The sequence below is a fragment of the Oryx dammah genome, unplaced genomic scaffold (genome assembly GCF_014754425.2).
Source record: "Oryx dammah isolate SB20612 unplaced genomic scaffold, SCBI_Odam_1.1 HiC_scaffold_25, whole genome shotgun sequence".
Lineage (NCBI taxonomy): Eukaryota > Metazoa > Chordata > Mammalia > Artiodactyla > Bovidae > Oryx > Oryx dammah.
Window position 1 is genome coordinate 1,919,896 of NW_024070209.1, and position 23,801 is coordinate 1,943,696.

A 23,801-nucleotide genomic window follows, 5' to 3' on the forward strand; every position below is an offset into this window, starting at 1 on the left:
TGGCTTTGCCCCACTCAAAATGACAAAAGGACTCTAGGAATATCAGGAAAGAATGATTGAAAGAGGAAAAACATGGGTCAATAAAATAGGCTTTTCTTCTTCTTGAGTTTTGATATTATGTTTGATGGTTGAAGCAAAAGTATAATGAGTCTAATGTGGTTCTCAGTGTAGGCAGAGGAAATTCTAAAACAATTATACAAACAGGGGAGGTAAAGGGATTTGAAGACAGGTAAGGTTCGTATACTTCACTTAAACCAGTACAAAGTCAACACCAGTAAGTGATATAAGTATAATGTAATACCTAGTGTGTGCACACTAAGTCGCCTCAGTCCTATCCAACTCTTTGCCACCCCTTGGACTGTAGCCCGCCAGGCTCCTCTGTCCATGGGATTCTCCAGGCAAGAATACTGGAGTGGGCTGCCATGCCCTCCTCCAGGGGATCTTCCTGACCCAGGGATCAAACTGGCATCTCCTGGACCTCCTGCACTGCTGGTAGACTTTTTACCGCTGAGCTATTAATAATACCTAGAGCAACCACCCAAACATGGATACAAAGAGTTTTATTAAAAGGATAATTTCTAGAGTCAAAAAGAACTAAGCTTGCATGTTTTCCTCAGCTTTCTAATTGTGTGTTACAGTCAAGTAACTGGCTGCACATTATTTTTTTATCAGGTCAGACTAGAAGCCCTGACTCCCAATTCATTTGATTTTTACTAGTTTAAATAAATATTAGAAGTATTTTTTAACTAAGACACATATGTAAACTTCCTATCACAGTAACTGGTATGTATGACGTGCTCAATCAATTACATCTGCATTTTTTATTATTTGTAAATAAAGATATGTAAGGTTGGCCTTTCCTTTAAAAAAAAAAAACCGACAATCTCAAGTGTGAGAGAATGAGTCTGTCCCAGGCGCTGGAAGCACCCAGTGCCAGGCTGGCCGAGGCAGGAGGGAGGCCTACGTGGCAGCTCTCTTTAAACCTGACCACACAGAGTGCTCCATTCCTTGCATGGCCTTGACATCGCCCCAGTCCAGTTTGATGTCTGGAACCTCATCCTCTGGCTCCGGATCCTTTCTCAAGGCCCCCTGTGGTGAGGCAACCACGATGGGCAGAGGGCCACATTCCTCTCGGAATTCCACAACATGGAGACTCTTCTTATCAGCCAGCTGTTGGTGGGTTTCCTGGGCACAACCAGAGAGAACACCAGGTTAGGTCTGTGAGGCTGGTCTAACGCGGTCTGCCCCTGATGTTCATCTGGCCTGGAAGAACTGTCTGGCTGATTAAAATGTAGCAACTCTTAAAAGTTCATTAACTGAGGGTGATTATTATAGCAGGAAACGTGGCCCAGGTAATATAATATCAAGTTTATTAGCTAACTGAATACATGTAAGAGTGATTGAAAGTTAAGATTTTACTTAAAAAAAAAAGGACACAAAAATCTGAAGTCTTTAACTTAAAGAGCAGGAACTTCCTCTGGCTATACTAATGGTGACCTGCTGGGGGCAGAAGCATCCCACCCCACCTCCCCACCCCCAAGGGGCATGAAGAAAGGGCCTTGGCCTCTGGTCTCCTGTCGTCCTCACCCTCCCAGTCATGGGCCACGCTGTGCCCCAAAGTGAACTTGAATCTCATCATGCCCCTGCTCTAGCTGCCAATTTACAGGACATGCAGGGAGAGAGGATGTCAAGTATCCTCAGATATCCAGCACCAGACTGGGACAAACAACCCGATTTCTTCAACAACAAAAAACGTCAGAGAAAAAAGAAAAACGGAACTTCCAGATTAAAAGTGATTTAAAAGACACAGCAGAGATTTTAAACGTATTGATCTTTTCTGCCATTTGATTCAAATAAACTATATAAAAATGTTTTTTAATCTGACAAATGGATACATTTCTATGAACACTGACTACATGTTTGATATTGAGTTACTGGTGATTTTTTAGGCATGATGGTACTTTTTAATCCTTATCTTTTACAGATACATGATGAAATACTTATGAGTGAGATAAACTGATGTCTGAGATTTGGTTCAAAACGACTGGGGTTGGCTGGGGGTGCATGAGCAGCTAACTGCTGGTATGTAACAGAGCCGTGAGGATTTGTAACAGACGGTAGCCCTAAAAGTCTGGACACAGGTGAGTAAACTCAGTAGATGGTTTACAGATAGTATATTAAAATACCTAAAATACCGTGAGGACAGTACACCTTGTACTATTCTAATTCTGCATATATTTGAAATTAGAAGAGAGAAGTGCTAATGCATAAGTAAATAAATAAACTGGAGTCTCTCGTAATCAGTGGCATGTCGCTTCCACTGGTGTCATTTTTTTGCAACTTTTTATAGCTGATGCCATTTTAGAAGAGAGGAGACGTAGTCACTGTAGCCAAAGATTCAAAGTACTAACACAAAACATCACATGAAAGAACAGGTCTGCTTGACCATAAATATAACCTAAAAACAAATATTTTAAGTTACACCCAACAATTAAGACTGTAAAAGTAAGTTTAAATTTAGAAGTGCTTTTGAAAGATGTTTTTAGATAGTACTGACACACAGCTGATCGAAACAGTTCTTTTAGGCAAAACTTTCCTTTCAATTAGTTTTCCTATTTTAAACAGTGACCACTACAATTACTCCACGGATCACTTTATTCAGAAACAGCCAGCGCACTCTGTCACTCTGCCCAAGTCCTCAGCAAATGGAGGCCCGTGAATGTCTCTTGAACCTGGCTGTCTTTCTGCTCACTCAGCTCTGCTGAGGTCCACCCAGCCTTTCTTTCAAGGGACAAGCCAGCCCTGCAGAGCTGGAGGAGGGGCCCCTGCAATAACAGCCCTGCCTCCCTGCCACTGGTGCGACTGTGAGCCCAGCCCAGGCTGAGGGGTGAGCTGGGCAGGGGCCCAGCGGCCCCATCTATGTGGAGAAATAACCTGAACTCCCGCCTGCACAGCTCCTACTGACTCAGACGTTGCCCTGAACAACCTCTGCAGGCGACGTGACATTGACTCGAGACCACTCCCGGGTCCCAGTGCCCGGGGGTCCTCACCCCAGTTCCAGCTGAAAGGACAGAATTAGCAAAGGGACTTTCCCTTTTCATTTAACATTTTTATGTTGTCAGAGTTTTTGAACAAGCACATATTCTTTCCATAATAAACGCAGATTATAATTACTGGCTTTTAAAAATACTTAATTTTAAAACTTCAAAAACCCATGCAGTTTTTTTTTTTTTTTTTTTAAGGATAATCCTCATGAATTACCTCTTAGTTGGATTAATTAACCTGATGCAGCCAGAGACAAAGAATGCCTGGTCCTCAGGTGGCCCAAGAGCAACTCCAGTACAGCCCAGGAGATGCTGGTTTCAGAGCACACCACTGAAATACAAACTGGCTCCTCAGTTTCCGAGCGCAGGGCTGACTTACCTGGTGCGAGAGCCCCTGGAAGAGGCCCCGGGTGAGATTGAGCATGTTGACGGAGCCAGAGACCTTGGCATACATGTCTTTGATGCCGATGAGCCGGCAGATGGTGGTGATGGCTCGGTGGCAGCGGAGGCCATAGCCTACAAAGAGGAAAATCAAGTCAAACGCCTGCCCACTCGCCCACAGTGCAGGTGGCGCCACTTGCTGGCTGCACATGGCTTCCAGCTGTGGGTTCAGATGTTGGTTCACATTCTGGGTTCATTACCTCCCAGCTGGGTGACCTTTCACAACTTCCTGAACTTCAAAGATAACAGTGATTTAAATGAGATGCTGTAAGGACCAAGTAAATAATATATATGTTTCTGGACTTCCCTGCTGGCTCAGTGGTGAAGAATCTGCCTGCTAATGCAGGGACCATGGGTTTGATCTCTGGTCCAGGAAGATCCCACATGCCTTGGAGCAATTAAGCCTGTGCCCCACAACCCCTGACTGTGCGCACACCACAGCTAGAGAAAGCCCGTGAGGAGCAACAAAGAGCCACACAACCAAAAACTAATTAAATGATTAATTTTAAAATATATATACCTATAAGTTTGTTAAACACATGGATAAAAAATAGGGCTGTTACGACTAACAGGGAGCCTGAAGTTTCTTGGCACCCCATGTCCATGTTAGCTAAGGCTCACCAGGCACAACTGTTCTCACCCTCCTTGAATGGTCAGCTGCCCTGAATAGAGACATCATCCACTTCCTCCTTCCGGAAAAACTCTTGGCTTCAGTAACACACCCTCCCCAAGATTGCCTTCTAGTTACTGGCCCGCCCTTCTCAACTCCGCACTGGCCTCTAAATCTTCAGTGGTTTCCTCTCCAGCCACTCACCCTACTCTTGGCTACCTGTAATCCCTTCCCCTGTTGATGCTGGTTAGCTGCTCAGTCACGTCCAGCTCTTCATGACCCCATGGACTGTAGCCCAGTCGGGCTCCTCTGTCCATGCGATTCTCCAGGCCAGAACCCTGGAGTGGGTGGCCACTTCCTTCTCCTGGGATCTTCCTGACCCAGGGATCGAACCCGCATTTCCTGTGGCTCCTGCGGTGGCAGGCAGAGTCTTTACCACTGCACCACTTGGGAAGTCCTCCAGCACTCTGATTAGCCAGGCATAAAACTCAGCACATATCTTAAAGCTGAGCTGAAAAATACAGCTTTAATCAGAAGACAGCAAAGATTTAAAAAAAAAAAAAACAAAAAACAGAGTAACTTCTGCAATTAGAACCAGCAGTCTTTCAAAAATCATTCAGATAAAGATGTATCCAAATTAACAAGTCTAACAAAAACATTAAGCAAGCCACAAATGCAAGCCATATATATGTTTCCAAACTATCCTGCAGACACATTTGTACTTGAATTCCATTTTTACTCCTGAATTACTTGAATAGCTTATCTGGGAACAAAGCCAAAGATTTGTTTACTGGTGATCGTGATTCATAATGCTGGACCTCATCATCATAAGAAACTCAAGTACTACATCCCGGAAGTTGTTTACACTGGCATCTACCCGCCTTATGCAGGAGGAGGCAGATTCCTCAAGGAAGCGGATTCCTCTACTCCGGCCACCTGGCCCTGAGATTGTACAATGTAACTCACTGGGTCCTTCTCTACCCCATCCATGATGTTTATACTGGAATGTGCCTTCAGAAACTTGGCCTCGCTCCAGAGAGACACAAAGGCTTCAGGACATTTGATATAGAAGAAAAAAGCAGGAGTAACATTTGTTCCTATGTAGATTTGATGTTGGTACATAGTAGAAAACCTCAAGAGATGATTGATATTTGGTCTCAGTTGCAGAGTACTCATTTAAAATGATGAATTATGTGCAAACTACATTTTACATAGAAATGTATCTCAAATAGTTCCCATTTGTGTTCTCTTCCATTAGAGGTCATTTCTATGTAAAACCATCAAAATTATCTTTATAGGTCATGTCCATTTGACGGCCTCTAAACCCTTCAGTTTAGACGGTAAAGCGTCTGCCTGCAATGAGGGAAACCTGGGTTCGATCCCTGGGTTGGGAAGATCCCCTGGAGAAGGAAATGGCAACCTACTCCAGTATTCTTGCCTGGACGGAGGAGCCTAGGGGACTACAGTCCACGGGGTCGCAAAGAGTCCGACACGACTGAGCGACTTCACTCACTCACTCACTCACATATTTAAAAGATTTTTTCAAAGGAGGTATGTCCAAAACATTATCATTTCAATACATCATCAATACCATAATATTTTTGAGCTATTCCTTATTCTTTTTTTTTTTCATACGGAGCCTTTGAAATCTGGTGGTATCTGACACAGAGGCTCCCAGAAGCCACCTTTCAAGTACTCAAAAGCCAAACGGGACAGCACAGGTTTAAACCTTAATGTCCAAGTGCTCAACTCAATATTTTTTCTAATGATAAATGTTTTTATTATCTGGCATATGAATGATTAATTATGATTTTGAAGCAGAAGGCAAGTTCAGGTGCACTAATATAATCTGATTTTTTTTTTCCTTTCTTATTTCCATGTCATGGCTCTAGCAAAGTTGTACTAGAAGCTTTGGCATGAAAAATTTAAAAACTGTATGTTCTATCTTCTGAACCAGACTTTTAAAGATATTACCTAGAGTTATACAAAACCATTTTTACTGTAGAACCACAGGTGAAACACACATCAGAATGTTTAAGAATTCTACTGCCTGAGTATACTGGGCATAACTGGCATAGCCCCATGACCCTAAATTCTGACTGACTGCTCTTCCTAAGACAGGACAAGGGTCCATCTCCAGATCCTCAGAGCCTGGTGTAGCATCTGGCTCACCAAAGTTGTTCAATTCACACTGAATGATGAGAGTAAATTAATGGAACTGAATACACTATTGGAAAAGAACCATCCGTAGCATCCATCAGTGAATTCTCTAGGAGTAACCAATGCTTTTGAAGAACTGATGCTTTTGAACTGTGGTATTGGAGAAGACTTTGGAGAGTCCCTTGGACAGCAAGGAGATCCAACAGTCCATCCTAAAGGAAATCAGTCCTGAATATTCATGGGAAGGACTGATACTGAAGCTGAAACTTCAATACTTTGGCCACCTGATGTGAAGAACTGACTCATCGGGAAAAGACCCTGATGCTGGGAAAGACTGAAGGCGGGAGAAGGGGACGAGAGAGGATGAGATGATTGGATGGCATCACCAACTCAATAGACATGAGTCTGAGTAAACTCCAGGAGTTGGTGATGGACAGGGAAGCCTGGGATGCTGCAGTCCATGGGGTCGCAAAGAGTCGGACAGGGCTAAGCGACTGAACTGACTGACTGAACCAATGTTCCCACTACAAACTCAACTACTCATCCAGTTCATTAAGTGCTCTTCCCACCTACAGTTACCCCTGGAATGTGTCTGTAATCATATGAGTCTAAGTAGGTTGACTACTTAAAAAAAAAAAAAATCATTGAATTATACATTTAATTCATTTATTTCCTGTTGTGATTTGCAGTACGTGGGATTTCAGTTCCCCAAATGGGGATCAAACCTGAGCCCCCTGCGTTGGAAGCTTGAGGTCTTAACCACTGGCCCACCGGGGAAGTCCCAAGGCTGACTGCTTTTTACTTCCCCCAAAACCTCAATCTACCTAAATCTAACTTAGGCCTGTCCATTTTGGTGTTTTCAAAATGAGTTCAGGCAAAGGTGAGCAAAAACGGGGCAGGATGAAACTGGTACAGTTTCTCTGCTTTCCCTCCAACACATCGTTAAGAATTTTTTTAGTTACCTCTGGGTTGTTTCTTCATCTTGATATGTGTCCTTTTAAATGTTAAGGAAATATCATGGTATACTGGAGGGTAAAAACAGAAACATAGGAAGGGTTAGGGGTACAGCTTTAATGCCCTTGCAAATACCACAAAGCAACCGACAGGACCCTAAGCAGCCATCATGCATCGGCCACGGATGAGTAACCAACTCTGATTTCACTCATTACTAACCTTCTCATGAGAGCAATTTTGTTTCTACATTTTATATATTTATATGAAAGAAGGTAGTAACATGCAGAGAAACACAAAAATACCCACAGAGATATATTGCCACACATAAAGAAACAAGTATAAGCCTGAAAATTTTAAAAGAAAAGAAAAACACTCACTGGTATGGTCTTCATATCGTTCTATATAATGCAGATAGTGAACAGCTCTATTCTTTGCCTGAAAGAAAGAAGGAGAATAATTTTCTTAGATCTCTTGTTGGGAATTTACATTTTCTCAGAGATTCAAAAAATACCTTTTATAAAATATTTTATTATGGAAACTGCAAATTTACACCAAAATTTCAGTAGATGCTTCCAAAAGTAAAGGATTTAATTTTGAAAAATAATAATAATAATAACATCACTACCACAGCAAAAAAAAAAAAAAAACAAAACCCAAACCGAAACCAAATCAATAATTCCTTAATATTGTTTAACATTCTGTCAGTGTTCAAACACTCCTTGCTATCTCATAGTTCTGGTAAGCAATCACAAGGTTAACAGAAATGATGCAAGAACACAGGCCCTTCTGAAATTGCCTTTTATGAGATCAGTAAGTTTTGACAGTATTTTTCTGTGGTTCCCACGAAGTCTAGCACAGACATTATTGATCTTTTACTGTTAACAAAGAAAAAAATGTACATACTTTTCTGAAAGCATCTGCCCGTTCAGTGGCTTTCCCAATGGCAAAACCTTTTAAAGAAAAAGTAAAAATATTTGAGGTAGCAATTTCACTGCAAGAAATTTCCCCTATCAGTATACTTGTAAAAGTACAATAAATGACATGTACAAGAAGCTCACTGCTGGGCTTCTCAGGTGGCTCAGTGGCAAATAATCTGCCTGCAGAAGACACAGGCATGATCCCTGATCTGGGAAGATCCCACATGCGGTGGAGCAACTGAGCCCGTGCACCACAGCTACTGAGTCTGTTCTCTGCAGCCCGGGAGCCACACCATTAAAGCTCCCGCACCTAGAGCCTTCTCTGCAACAAGAGAAGCTGCTGCAGTGAGGAGCTCGCGCACTGCAACTAGAGAGCGCCCTGCTCAACACACGCAGTGCAAAGCCCGCACAGCAGCAGAGACCCAGGACGGCCAAAATAAAGAAACCAAGCCATCTCTACAGAAAATATATGGTGGCATAGGACGAAGAATTTCTGGGAAGAAAAGGAACTGTTCAAGAGTTGTTTCCTTTAGCAACATTCTATCTACAGGTATTATAAATACCTGTTTTATTAAGTGTCAGTATGGATGTAAACAGGCAGTTTTCCAGTTTTCTTTCCCTTACACATTCATGTATCCATTTCAAAAACAGATGTGCACTGTGGAAACTTTACTGAAGAGCATCAAGAAGAAATCTGAAGAACTGGTAAACATACTAATTAAACATTTTTAATCTTTTCAGTGTATACTCTTCCAATCCTTATAGGCTTTTCTTTGCATATAAACATACTTTTTAAAAATTGGGATTATATTAGTCTTACATGAAGTGGTTTTTAGTTTGTCTGTTTGACCTAATGATTATTTTGTAAGTAATTTCCCATAATTATTTAATGGCTATAAAGTATCACAATGCTTGGTTATATATACTCTTCTGGTAACTGTGTCCCTATTGTAGAATATTTACTGTCTCTCTCCCCACCCCGAGTTTTCTTTCACTATTATACATAATATACCAGTGTCTTAAGCCTTTTAAAATATTCACTGTCCTCATGGAAAAAAGCAGGTGTAGGAAGATCTCTCTTCTCCCTCTAAGGAATTACTTGGGCTCACCACAAGGTCTGTGAGCCTAAGCCACTAAAAGACAGTCAGTGGAATAAGCCTGAAGCCACTAAGGGCACAGCTGAGCGCAGGCCGTGCCTGAGCAGCCCCAGCACCAGCTCCTTATGCCCTACCCCCCATCACCTGCAGCTCCTCTGCCATTCCCCACAGCGACCAGGACGCGGACGGATTTCTTCCTTCCCTCTTTGGCGGTCATGTTGAAAACATTTCTCACCTAGAGGACAAAATGGGCATAAATGTTACCCCCTAAGGAAATTCTGCAGTAGGGAACCAGAGGAGCCTACAGACACACAGACACACAGACACACACACACACACAGAGACACACAGACACAGACATACACAGACAGACACACACAGACACACAAACACACACAGACAGACACACACAGACATACACACACAGACACACACACAGTGAACACACACACCATCCCTCACTCCCACGAGCACCAACAGCACACTTCCTCCAAAGGAAACCTCCATCTGGGCTCTTTCTTCAGGAGTAAAATGGAAATAGGACTTTCTCTGCTTATTTTACAAGGTGGTTAGACGATCTGACTCAAATAACTTTTAAAGAGATTTGAAACTGTAAAACACAGTCTATCTTATTTTAATGAAGGCACCACATGAAAGAAAAAAAAGTTGCTGATTAAACTTGGAACACAGTTGGTAACTGACTGACACATCCCAATAGCAGAGATGCTAAAATATGAAAAAGTGTCAGTCTTACAAATGATAAAACGCAGGGTTCAGAAACAGCACAGAAGTGGATCTCTATGGATCAGACTCAAGAGAAGACAGAAACTTCTGAAATACCTGATTGTTAAGCACTGTAGAAAAATCTACATTTGGGGGCATATTTATACATCCACCAAGAACTACAAAACTGTTAACTGCTTACGTGGTGGCCCCTTTCCCATAAAGTGAACTTAAAGAAAAAGGGAGCTCAAGGAAATCACCCCCACGGACAAAATTCTACAAAGGAACTAACTTCCACAAGGGGTACACGAAGACCCAAAGACGTAAAGTACTTGTAAATATATTTTAAACTTGAATGTAATTGATACTGAAGAAATAACATACACAATCGATCACAAACTCAACACATTCCATATGGCATTTAACACCAAGTGTGAGCTCAAAGGGAAGTTGACGATTTCAGGAAATGCTCTGGAAAAAGTGATTGAAATTGACCTGATACAGACTTCAGTTTCGAGAGCCTATAAGCAGCCCAGCAGAACCTTTCCTCAGCAAGAGCTGGACATTCACAGTAACTCCAAGCTTTCTACCCCTCCCCCATGTCTCCCCCCAACCTCTGCTTCCTGAACTAAGTGTCAAGATACAGCTGATTCTGAGAGAAATTGCTATTGCAACCTTTGCTTTAAGGAGGAAATTGGATGCAATCTCCAAATTCTGCTATCAACAACACCACTGAAGTCACCTCGCCACGAGATCCTGATGAGCAGCCCCCCAGAAGGGCAGCAGTCAGAAGAGAACTGAAATTGAAGTTTCATCATTTCCTCACACAAAGCAGCCCTATAGCTCAGAAAGTCACACATCAAAGGCTTTTCTTCACTGTTCCTCCTGCCGCATCCCCTCAATATCTACTACCCCAACTTCTCCGAAGGCTTAACTCGGTATTTAGTTCAGCATGCCTACCTCAAGTATCCTGGTATCGAAATCATCATACGTTTCTGCAGGGAGAAAAAAAAATAGGAATACAGATAAATGTGTCCATGTAATTAGTGCATGACAGCATTTTTTAACATTGGCACCATCACGGACTTTTCACTAAGAATCTCAGATATTTTGATGCCACTCTCAAGGCCGCACCCTGGTCCTCATCACTACCAGAAACTGTTCCACCCCTAAATTCATAAGCCCGGCTACCATCTTCCTGACTGCTTTCTCCTACCCCTCCAGCTCTCACTCAGTGACTCAAAAGTACTGGTTCTTGGGGCTTGGCCAGCATCTCCAAACTCTTGACCCCTGCTCCCCTTTCTCCATCACCCCTCTGGTCTTCCAGCCTCTCCCACTCAGTCAAGACACTACCGTCCACCACTTCCGCTAGGTCTTGTGAATGTCCTCAACTCGCCTGCCTCTTTCCCCCTCCCCACACCATCCAGGATGCAGTAAGTGCAGCTGTCTGGCCACACCTGACCTGCTGGGTGCTACAACAGAGAAGTCAAAGCATGGCACACACTGGGGCCACTAAAATTTCATGGTCTCCAATTCAGCTGAGTCCTCTCTGCTGTCTGCGGGCCTTCTACATCCTTTTACTTAGGTCTCTCTCTTCTTCCCACAGCAGCTATTTCAAACACTCCCTGTTCTTTTATTTTGACTATAGAAAATTTACATCCATAGACAATGAACCAACCAGCAAAATGTAAGTTTATGTACCCTTAGCTGGCTTCAGTGATTATCAACTCCCGTCAATCTCCTTTCCTCTACATCCGGTCCAACTCCCACTCCACTGGGTAACTCTGAGGCCAGTCCCAGATACGTTGCGTTTGCACCGACACACTCTGGTGGCCACACTTCTCCACGTTCCCAGCTCCTTCTCAAAGACTCAAGGAAGCCTCTGGGGGGACGACACTCACACTGCCAAAATACAGCTCACCTGACTCTGTCCACTGCCCTTCCTTCTGTCACAAGTTCATCCATTTATCTACAGGCTAAATCTGGACCCCCAAGAGGGACTTAAGTTCATGGGGTTTTTTTTCCTCTGCCCCCATATCGTCATTCTCCCAGTGGGAGTATTCTTCTAAGTCCTCAGTGTGCTGGCCTGAGTCTCTCCATCTCAACCTCTCCTCTCCTCTCCTCTCCTCTCCTCTTTAAGCCAAACTTAAGAAAGCAGCCAAACTCTTGCCTGCTTTCTCATCTCCTATTCATAGACACGAACAAAATTTTCAGATGATTTTTACTTCTTTACATACTCAGGAAACAGTGGGGGAGATGACTTTGTTTTCTAATTTCATCTGATAAATATTGTCAACTTTTATCTCATGTGTTGTTTGAGGATGCTCAATGACAACTATTTGGTTTCTTCTGTTATCAAAATAGCATTCCCAAGGCATGTTGCTCCATACCAATAGCACTTGGGAAACCGCGTACTATGGGTGACTCGTAATAAGCGTAATGCACACCACCACACTTGAAGGCTCTGAAAAGCCACACAAGGAAGACACCAGAACCCAGTGCTTTGCATTCTATCTGTGGAATACTTCTTGGTTTACAGGCCTCTAGTGTTTCATAAAATGCAGTTGGTTAACAATGTGAAGTTATTCCAGTGATATTCAAATTCTTATTTTAGAAAAGGGCAATCTAAACAGAGGAGTAAATAGAAGCATATTAAAGAATTCCAGAAACTAGGAGTGCCCTCTCCATCACAACATAAGTGAAACCAGGACTCTGCTACCTCCATTGGGACCGGGGTCAGGGGGGCCAAGACTGACGCCACCCCACGAGTTTCCGCTCCATCCTCGTTCCCGTTTAACCTTCATCTTCCTCTTCCGGTCCCACTCTTCTCTCTGTTGGACCATATCAGCCTCCACCTTTTCTTGCTCTTCCTTGCTTCTTTGAGTGATGGTCTGTATAGCTCCACTTTTCATAAGTGGGGCATTCAGACCAGGCCATAGGAAGCCACGACGCCCTGAAGGTTTAAAAACACACAGAAATAATTCTTTTAAAAGCATTCATTTCTTGAGTATTAAAATGCCAGGCATGGGCATACAGATAGATACTGCTGGTGGGAGCTTAAACTAATATACTCACTTTACAGGCCACTTGGCACCGTCTACTAAAATTTTAAACATATACATTGTAACAGCCAATAATTCCACTTAATGGGACTGCCTAGAGACACACTGCCACTCAGTTATGAAGCATATGTGTGCTTGGACAAGGGTGTCCACTGAAGTGTTATTTGTAAAGGCCAAAAAGAGAAACAATCTAACTGTCTAGCAATATTGAAACAGCAAAATGAACTGTGGCATATCCAACCTATGAAACATGCTGCATTAAACTCAAAGAATAAGGCAGCCCTGTAGGTTCTGATATGGAATAATTTCTAAGACCTATTATTGAGTGAAAAAAAATGAAGTATAAGAGAATATGTACCATGTGATATAATCTAATTATTTTTAAAAGAAAATGTATATTCCTCTTAGGTTATGTATACAAAAGCATTAGAAATGTCAGGATTGTTAATCGGCTATAACCCGATAGAAAGTAAAAAGTTTAAATTAAAAAAAAAAAAAAACGTCAGAAGGAAACACATCAAAATGAAATCAGTGGTTTTCTTAGCAAAGGCAACTGAGATTAAAGAAAATAAAAAAGGCATCAAGGGACTTCCCTGGTGGTCGAGCAATTAAGACTCCTCACTTTCAATTCAGGGGCTCCCCAGTCCACGAACTAAGACTCCCACAGACTTGTTTTTGTAAATAAAGTTTTACTGGAACACAGCTATGCCCATTCGGTAATGTATTACCTATAGCTGTTCATCTGCTACAAGAGCAGAGTTGAATGGTTGTAACACGGACCATGTGGCTCACAAGGCTAAAAATACTTACTTCCTAACCCTTAGCAGAGAAAGTCAGCTAATTCTAATTTTCCACCACTGAACTGTAAATTCTTTGAGCACAGGGCCTTTCACAACAGATGCCACAAGAGGGCACTTAGGCCTGTGGAATAAATAGATCAATGAATGAATCTCTTTTTATGGGATTTTCTTCCCCTGAATCATGGGGCAATAAGCCATTTGGCTGGACTCTAAATCCACATTTCCTAATGCCCTTCATTAGAAATGTTTTGATGTTTCTAGTTCGTAAAACATCTATAAAGTTTTGGAGAGAAAAAAAAATCTTAGAAAGCACAATAGCTGTTTTCAGAAGTAAGTTTACCTTCACCAATGATCTGACCCCTGTTCAAATCCTTCCTTCTTTTTCTCTTGGTTCTTTTGCCTCTTCCTTTTCTTGCTCCGGCACCAGTTTCTGCTAAAGCACCTTTCCATAGCTCATCTGCTGTCACTGTAAAGAGACAGGTGTTACAGAATTTCTTCAACAGTGGTTCAGGGCCTACTGATTTATTCCTGTTGAGTAAAAAGGGCTGGAAGAAGGTGGGTCGCCTGCATCATTATGGCAATGAAAGCAAAATTAAAACCTCCTTTGCACATTCCACGTGATTTCCATTTGAAAAACCCAAGATGTGACGCTCCTCCTTTTACAGAATAAGGCCTCCCCGGCACAAAAGACAACCAGCATTTATATCCCAGTTACTTTCCTATAGATGTGTTTCCTGAACATTTTATCACCTATGTGACAGGGCTCTTCCCTGCCCTCTTGCCTCCATTGTAACTAGCCTTCCCAATACAGGTCTCTTAGCCCAAAGAACCAACTCTGCAATTTGAACCCATAAAACTTAATCATTTATTTGTCTGCTCTATTCTGAAAATGCCCTATATTTCTGTATATCCTTCAAAACAAGATGCCCAAATTCGTCTTCAACTCTAATGAAAACCTAACCAATACTTGGGAAAGAATGAGCATGTATGGGGTCTGACAGTTAATCCCTGCCCACGCATGTATGCACTTCTTAGACGATTTCCTTTTACTGTAACGTACAGACCCTGACACCACTGATTTGTTTCCATCTGTGAATTTCTGGGCTCTGCCAATCTTTCCTGCCATACATTGCAGAGAGTATTTTCCCCTCTGTACTTGTGAAACATTCAGATTCTTTATTTCTGATTACTTCTAAATTTTACTGGTATAGCCACGTTGTTTATTAGATTTAAATTGTCTTCACAAGGACTCTGCCTTTCATGTTATCACCAACTGATTTTATGATGACCAATTATTCCATTACCAATTTAATCAAGAATCAGAGCTATACAAACGTTGTACTAGTCAAAAATCTAAGACCCATATATCTACATGCCTGAAATACTAAACACATTCTAGAAGTCAAATGAGTATCTTCATTTTCCTTTTCTTATGAGCCCTTAGGCTTCAAAGGTTCTACGTGCTTGCCTCCTGAAAGGCCCTACACTTTGATCCTTTGGTTTGATAAAATGAAAAGAGGAAAATGTTTTGTATTTACAGTATTTTTTAATGTTTTGCATCTACAGAGTACCCTGTTTTTCAAAATACACATATTATTAGAACTAATCTTTGTAACCGAAGCTCAGAAAAATAGGTCAGTTTCCACATCACATGCTGCTTTGTGTATTCCTGATCAAAGCAAAGAGTTAAAACTCAAACTTTAGATTGACACTGGTTCATTTAAGAGAACCACAGGTTTGAAATAAAATTACCAACCTCAAACTAAACTCTCACTAAACACTGACTTTCTTTCTTTATTCCTTGAAAAGGATGGTATCTATAAATGCCATCAAAAACTTGAAAGTTCACAGTACAAGCACTTTTAATGGAGATAAATCTGGATTCCAGAAAAACATCTACTTCTGCTTCACTGACTATGCTAAAGCCTTTGACTGAGGATCACAACAAACTGTGGAAAATTCTTCAACAAATGGAAACACCAGACCACCTTACCTGCCTCCTGAGAAACCTGTATGCAGGTTAAGAACCAATAGTAAGAACAGGACATGGAATAACGGACTGGTTGCAAATTGGAAAAGCAGTACATCAAGGCTATATATTGTCACCCTGCTTATTTAACATATATCATGCAAAATGCCGGGCTGGATGAAGCACAAGCTGAAATCAAGATTGCTGGGAAAAGTATCAATAAACTTGGACATGCAGATGGCACCACCCTTATGGCAGGAAGCAAAGAGGAACTGAAGAGCCTCTTGATGAAGGTGAAAGAGAGAAAAAGTGGGCTTAAAACTCAACATTCAATAAATGAAGATCATGGCATCCAGTCCCATCACTTCATGGTGCATAGATGGGGGAACAACGCAAACAGTGACAGACTTTATTTTCCTGGGTTCCAAAATCACTGCAGATGGTGACTGCAGCCATCAAGTTAAAAGACGCTTGTTCCTTGGAATAAAAGCTATGACCAACCTAGACAGCATATTAAAAAGCAGAGACATTACTTTGCCAACAAAGGCCCATCTAGTCAAAGCTATGGTTTTTCCAGTAGTCATGTATGGATGTGAGAGTTGGACCATAGAGCAGGCTGAGCACCAAAAAACTAATGCTTTTGAACTGTGGTGTTGGAGAAGACTCTTGAGAGTCCCTTGGACTGCAAGGAGATCAAACCAGTCAATCCTAAAGGAAATCAGTCCTGAATATTCATTGGAAGGACTGATGCTGAAGCTGAAGTTCCAATACTTTGGCTACTTAGACGCTGGGAAAGACTGAAGGCAGGAGGAGAAGGGGACGACAGAGGATGAGATGGTTGGATGGCAACACTGACTCAATGGACATGATTTTGAGCAAGCTCTGGGAGTTGGTGATGGACAGGGAAGCCTGGCGTGCTGCAGTCCATGGGGTCACCGGACATGACTGAGTGACTAAACAATACAACAAGAACAATCTGGATTTGGCCCCAGACCACTGCAACAAAGTGACCAGCACAGTCAAGTGAGCCACACAAATTTTTGGTCTCCAAGTGCATACAAAAGTTATGTTTACACTATACCATAGTCTTTAGCATGCAATATGATCACGCAGAGTCAGACATGACTGAAGCGACTTAGCAACAGCAGCAGCAGCAGCATTATGTCTAAAAGCATTATGCCTAAAACAACAGTATACACTTTAATTTAAAAAATATTCTATTGCTAAAAATGTTCATCTTTAGCAAGTCAAAGTAGCAGCATCAAAGATCACTGATCTCATATCACCATGTCAAATATAATAATAACTAAAAAGTTTGAAATATTGCAAGAATTACCAGAATATTACACAAGAGACACAAAGTGAGCAGAGTGTTGGAAAAAATGGTGCAGACAGATTTGTTCAACACAGGGTTGCCACAAATCTTAAATGTGCAAAAAATGCAATATCCTCAAAACACAAAAAAGTCAAGTGCGATAAAACAAGGTATGCCTGTACCTCATATATTAACCTCTAAAGTGTAAATTCGTTTAAGGAGAAGAAAAAGAAGAAAAATTAAGATACCAAAGAACCTTTTATTTCCCTGTTTCATGAAATGGGAAGTTTGTGGCCAGACTACGTACACTTAGTGAAGAAACTATAGGATCTGTACTGCTGGGCCGTCAAGTTGCTGGGAGCAGAAATGCAGCACTGTGTCTGTAGCACGCGGGCCAAGCGGGTAAAATGGCAGCTGTCTCTGGTTCCTGCAGATGACAAAGCGCCTGTAGGTAGACAAGAGTAAAACTTCGTTAGATGCTCCACGCCTGCCCAGAAACACTGCCAGCGCCGACAAATTAACTCTTACTGATAAAAACAAGTCACTAAAATGTTGAACTTTTAAGAATCGTATTTTGAGGACAGTTCTTTCTTTAAAAAATAAAAGCAAACTTTTGGACACTGGCTCAGATAACACAGGGAGATCTCTCTGGACCTGTCAGCTTACTGAGTAAATGGTTCAATTAAAAGTAAATAGAAACTAGTGGCTTTTCATTTTAAATAAATTCAGATCTTCAACAATCACTCTAAATCCAGTTACGATGGACACATTTTTTCTTGTAACCTCCTCAATCATCAATAAAATACCAAGTACACATTAATTTATTCTTGCTGTTTAATGTTGCAATCCTTGAAATACTCAGCTCAGCTCAGCTCAATCACTCACTTGTATCCGACTCTTGCAACCCCATGGACTGTAGCCCACCAGGCTCCTCTGTCCACGGGATTTAGATCGCATCAAAACTGTGCTTGCGTCTATGCTCAGAAAAAGCAGACATGGGGCTTAGTTAAATCTTCAATTAGCATAACAATGTTAACAAGGAAAAGAATAATATACACTATCTATTTGGAAATATAACCAGGTAGAAGTTAAAATAAAGTGTCACTGGAAAATGAGAAGGCCTAGCAAAGGGAAATGGTTTTAAGGTATAAACCTTTTGGTATTCCTTGGAAGTGTAGTATTTTAAGATAACAATCTTCAAGGTAGGAACTACTCTCCTCATTTTATATACAAGGAAACCGAGGGTGTCGTTTGGTCGTGGTTGCACAGGCAAAAAAAGTGGAGAACAACTGTGTCTTCATTCCACCAGTCATTAGTTTCCTCACCCCAGAGCCTCCTGTGGGACTGTCCCCCTAGCAAGAGTGCTGCTTTCTAGCCTTCCTCACAGAACCCTTCTCTAGGCCCTGTATCAGCTCAGGTTGGGACACTGCCTGGCTCAGAGTCAAGGGCAGAGTAAGTAGTTTATGACTGAACGCATCACCTGAACAACAAAGAAACAAATGCAGGAAGAGCCAGGCGCTCCAGACTCCTGTGCCGGACCACTTGAGCCAGCACAAAGGAATGTCAACTGCAGGGCTAACAAGATGAAAGGAAGAAGACTAAAGGCGAAGTCCAGCACGGGGAGGACGCAGCGAGATTCAACTCTGCCCTGAGCAGAGACCACGCACAAGAGGCAGGATGTAACTGGCCATAAGCATAACTTGATATTCCAGGGGGCTTGCTCAGTTGTAAAGAACCCGCCTGCCAATGCAGGAGGTGGGAGGTCAGTCCCTGAGTCAGGAAGATCCCCTGGAGAAGGAATGGCAACCCACTCTAGTACTCTTGCCTGGGAAATCCCATGGACAGAGGAGCCTGGCAGGCTACAGTTTATAGCGTCATAAAGAGGTAAGGTTCGTATACTTCACTCAAACTAATACAAAGTCAACACCTGTAAGTGATATAGGTATAATGTAATACTTAGTGTGTGCATGCTAAGTCGCCTCAGTCCTGTCCAATTCTTTGCGACCCCGTGGACTATAGCCCGCCAGGCTCCTCTGTCCACGGGATTCTCCAGGCAAGAATACTGGAGTGGGTTGCCATTCCTTCTCCAGGGGATCTTCCTGACTCAGGGACTGACCTCCCACCTCCTGCATTGGCAGGCGGGTTCCTTACCACTGAGCAAGCCCCCTGGAATATCAGGTTATGCTTATGGCCAGTGGTCAGAGAGTCAGACACAACTTAGTGACTGAACAACAAGAACAAAGCATAACATGGGCTCAGCAAGCACTGGCTTCCTTCCTTTTTGGAAAGTGAGTGAAGAGAGGGCCTGGCACTGTCAGGAAAGAACAAAAACCTTCTGCAAACACTGTGTTTCAAGGAGGCGTCACAATATTCAAAACACCTCAGGACCCAGTCCTGCCATTACTGGCTGTGTAACCTGAAGCAAGCCACTTAGCCTCTAAGAGACTCATTTTAGCATCTGTAAAGTGGGAATAACAACCCCGTCACTAAAAACTGGTGTGATGATTAACCAAGATAACATACTATTAATCTGACACACAAATCATTATTCAATAAATCGTGGCTATTATGTCTTAGAGCCTTGAATTATAACAGCCCTTATCATTAAAAATTTGAAAAATACTCTTTAGACCTTACACATTTCTATTATAAAGAATGTACTTCATTCTTTTACATTTTAGAAACTACACAAAGTACTCTTAACATCAGATCTTAGAAGAAAAGGTAGTTAGCTAAAGAATCTCACCATTGCTGGGAACAGCCTTCAACGCCCAAATGGAAGCTGTTGGAAAGGTGTTTAGGTAAAGCTGCCTGGACCATAAATGACCTGTAAAAAAAAAAAGGTGAAGATGAATTTCTGCATGAAAAGGAATATTTTTAACACCTAAGGAATAGCAACATCTGTAGTATAAAACAACCAAAACAAGGAAATGAAGAGTTTCTGGGTACCATGACCACCTGTGCAAGTAGATGACATCACATCACACTGGCTGCTTCACACTCACACCTGACCTGTTACCAAGCCTCACACATTCTCCCCAAAAAAGGGCATTCGTTAACCATCAGGCAAGGGCAAATCTACAAATTTAGACCACGTCACACCCACTAAGATCACTACAGTTAAAAAGACAGAAAATAAGTGTTGACAAGGATGTAGAGAAATAAAAATCCTCATGCTGGTGGGAATGTAAAAAGGTGCAGCGACTTTAGAACACAGTCTAGCAGTTCCTCAAAAAGTGAAACATGGGAGTCTCCATTCAATCAAGCACTTCCACTCCCAGGTACACAGACATGAGAAATGAAAATAGACACACAAAAACACTGCACACAAATACTTACAGCAACACTACACGTAATAGCCAAAAGGAAGAAACCACCCACATGCTCAAGTGATGAATGGATTAACAAAAATGTGGTACATACACAAAACAAGTATTATTCTGCCATAAGAAGGAAGTACTGATTTATGCTACAACATGGACAGATCTGAAAAACACTATGTGAAATGAAAAAAGACAGTCAAAAAAGAGCATGTATTACATGATTTCATTTATATGAAACATCCAGAACATGCGAACAATAGAGGAAAAAAAGTAGATTAGTGGTTTCTGGGGGCTGGGGGAATACGGAACTGGAAGACATGATAGGTAAGGTTCTTTCTGAGGTGATTACAATGCTTTAAAATTGATTATGGGGATGGTTACACAGCTCTGTCAGTCAGTCAGTGCAGTCGCTCAGTCGTGTCAGACGCTTTGCGATCCCATAAATGGCAGCACACCAGGCCTCCCTGTCCATCACCAACTTAATACATGTGCATTGAGTCGGTGATGCCATCCAACCATCTTATCCTCCGTCATCCCCTTCTCCTCTCGCCCTCAATCTTTCCCAGCATCAGGGTCTTTTCAAATGAGTCAGCCCTTCACATCAGGTGGCCAAAGTACTGGAGTTTCAGCTTCAACATCATTCCTTCCAATGAACACCCAGGACTGATTTCCCTCAGGATGGACTTGTTGGACCTCCTTGCTGTCCAAGGGACTCTCAAGAGTCTTCTCCAACACCACAGTTTAAAAGCATCAATTCTTCAGCACTCAGCTTTCTTTATAGTCCAACTCTCATATCCGTACATGACCACTGGAAAAAACATAGCCTTGACTAGACAGACCTTTGTTGACAAAGTAATATCTCTGCTTTTTAATATGCTATCTAGGTTGGTCATAACTTTACTTCCAAAGAGTAAGCGTCTTTTAATTTCATGGCTGCAATCCACCATCTGCAGTGATTTTAGAGCCCAAAAAACTAAAGTCAGCCACTGTTTCCCCATCTATCTGCCATGAAGTGATGGGACCAGATGCCATGATCTTAGTTTTCTGACTACTGAGCTTTAGGCCAACTTTTTCACTCTCTTCTTTCACTTTCATCAAGAGGCTCTTTAGTTCTTCTTCACTTTCTGCCATAAGGGTGGTGTCATCTGCATATCTGAGGTTATTGATATTTCTGCTGGCAATCTTGATTCCAGCTTGTGCTTCATCCACCCCAGCGTTTCTCATGATGTACTCTGCATAGAAGTTAAATAAGCAGGGTGACAATATACAGCCTTGACATACTCCTTTTCCTATTTGGAACCAGTCTGTTGTTCCATGTCCAGTTCTAACTGTTGCTTCCTGACCTGCATACAGGTTTCTCAAGAGGCAGGTCAGGTAGGCTGGTATTCCCATCTCTTTCAGAATTTTCCAGTTTATTGTGATCCACACAGTCAAAGGCTTTGCCATAGTCAATAAAGCAGAAACAGATGTTTTTCTGAAACTCTCTTGGTTTTTCCATGATCCAGCGGATGTTGGCAATTTGATCTCTGGTTTCTCTGCCTTTTCTAAAACCAGCTTGAACATGTGGAAGTTCACGGTTCACTTACTGCTGAAGCCTGGCCTGGAGAATTTTGAGCATTACTTTACTAGTGTGTGAGATGAGTGCAATTGTGCGGTAGTTTGAGCATTCTTTGGCATTGCCTTTCTTTGGGATTGAAATGAAAACTGACCTTTTCCAGTCCTGTGGCCCCTGCTGAGTTTTCCAAATTTGCTGGCATATTGAGTGCAGTACTTTCACAGCATCACCCTTTAGGATTTGAAATGGCTCAACTGGAATTCCATCACCTCCACTAGCTTTGTTTGTAATGATGCTTCCTAAGGCCCACTTAACTTCACATTAGAGGATGTCTGGCTTTAGGTGAGTAATCACACCATTGTGATTATCTGGGTCGTGAAGATCTTTTTTGCATAGCTCTGTAAATATACTAAAAACCACTGAACTGTATAGTTTAAGAAGGTGAATCATATGGTGTGTAAGTTACATCCCAATAAAACCATGATCAAAAAAAAAATATTTATACACTAGAAAAAGAAAGAAAAAAGCTCTGGAACCAGGTGGTATGGCTGCAAAAACCTGACGTCCTTCCAGTGTAACCTTGAACAAGTTTCTCAACCTGTGTGTCCTAATTCCCTAATCTGTAAAAAGGGAATGTAAAAGTATCTATCTCATAAAGACATTGTGAAGATGAAGGAAAAAAGCATAAAGAGCTTAAGAGAGACCCTGCTACACATAAGAACTCACAGAAGAAAGCTGCAGATGCTAGGTGCTATTTGAACAGGGCTTTGAAAAAAAAAGGAGGTGGTCACAAACATAAACAAAAGTAAAAATATTTCTCAGGTCAGATTTTCCGACAAAGGATTTCAGGTCAAGTTTCCTAACAAAACAAGTTACAAAAAAGAACTTTTCGATTTTCACAGATCTTTAGACTTCACAATTACGAATGCTGAATTGCAGGTTTACAATAAAATAAAATAGAGCGATCAGAAGTCAGGTCAATCGTATACTAGTTCCTAGAGATAAACGTTGCGCTGGAGGATAGTAGGCTGCCTCTCCTCGGGCTGCAAACAACGAACATGGGGTAGGGGACAATACCAACATCCTTCTTTTTAATAAAGAGCATTGATCAGCCCGAAATCTAAAAGAACTGACACTAATCCTATCCGACTCAAGCTGGAGGCCAGCCTATTTCCCTTTCGAGCTTCTCTGGCCTCGATCTACCTGCAAGTCGCGCCCGCGGGGAAGGCGATGCTGGCTTGCAACTATCCTCCTCACTTAGCCGAGCATGCACGAGCCGCCTGGTGAACTGGAAGGGACCCTGGACCGCGTCCAGTCCATCCTCACTTACATACCCAGGCCCTGTGCGAACGCACGCAAGGTCACACAGCGGACCCCAATGAGCCGGTAACCCGGCGCGAGGGGCCCGGAGCTGCGGCTTCTTGCTTTTTCCCGCCCGGGCGAATGCAGGCCCCGGGAGAGCCGCTCCCACCCCCGCTCCCGCTCGGCTCAAAGCTCCGGCTCCCAGCGTCCCGGCTCTCACCCGCCGAAGCGCCACACAGAGCGGGGAGGAATCCCGCAGCCCGTACCGCCGCCGCCATGGTGGACGCCCACGAGCGCCTCCGGCCGAGCAGCCTTCCTACCGCCTGTCGTGACTGCTCTCCATCCACCGGCCGCGAACCTCGGCCCGAGACTGAATCCCCAAGGTCCGGGGGCCGCGCCGCAGCGCAGGCCGGAGTGAGGGGGTGTCCGGACAGGCAGCGGGGTGGGGCGAATCCGGCCTCGCTGCGGACAGCCCCCCGCGGGGTCCTCGCGTTAGGACCCAGGGGCGGGGCTTGGGCCGGCCGCCGGG

At 42.7% G+C, this 23,801-nt stretch overlaps 1 protein-coding gene across 1 annotated transcript; it reads right to left on the bottom strand.

Moving 5' to 3' along the window:
- Positions 1–806: 806 nt before the first annotated feature.
- On the bottom strand, positions 807–23,801 carry MRPS5 (mitochondrial ribosomal protein S5). The gene is made up of 12 exons (XM_040267556.1): positions 23,493–23,801; positions 19,839–19,919; positions 17,400–17,537; positions 14,149–14,274; positions 12,666–12,899; positions 10,907–10,941; positions 9,368–9,458; positions 8,113–8,159; positions 7,587–7,644; positions 7,218–7,280; positions 3,424–3,560; positions 807–1,185 (listed from the first exon to the last, which is right to left on the bottom strand). The coding sequence occupies exons 1-12, from the start codon at positions 23,548–23,550 to the stop codon at positions 961–963; spliced, it is 1,293 nt and encodes a 430-aa protein (XP_040123490.1). The 5' UTR covers positions 23,551–23,801; the 3' UTR covers positions 807–960.

Bases quoted from the DNA above. Each gene is read 5' to 3' on its own strand.
- MRPS5 (XM_040267556.1), bottom strand. From the start codon at position 23,550: ATGGCGGCGGCGGTACGGGCTGCGGGATTCCTCCCCGCTCTGTGTGGC. The intron at 3,561-7,217 runs GTAACTAAAAAA...TCCTCTTTGTAG, and splicing joins GATGAAGAAACAACCCAGAG to GCTATGGCCTCCGCTGCCAC. The intron at 1,186-3,423 runs GTAAGTCAGCCC...GGTTGTGCCCAG, and splicing joins TCCAGGGGCTCTCGCACCAG to GAAACCCACCAACAGCTGGC.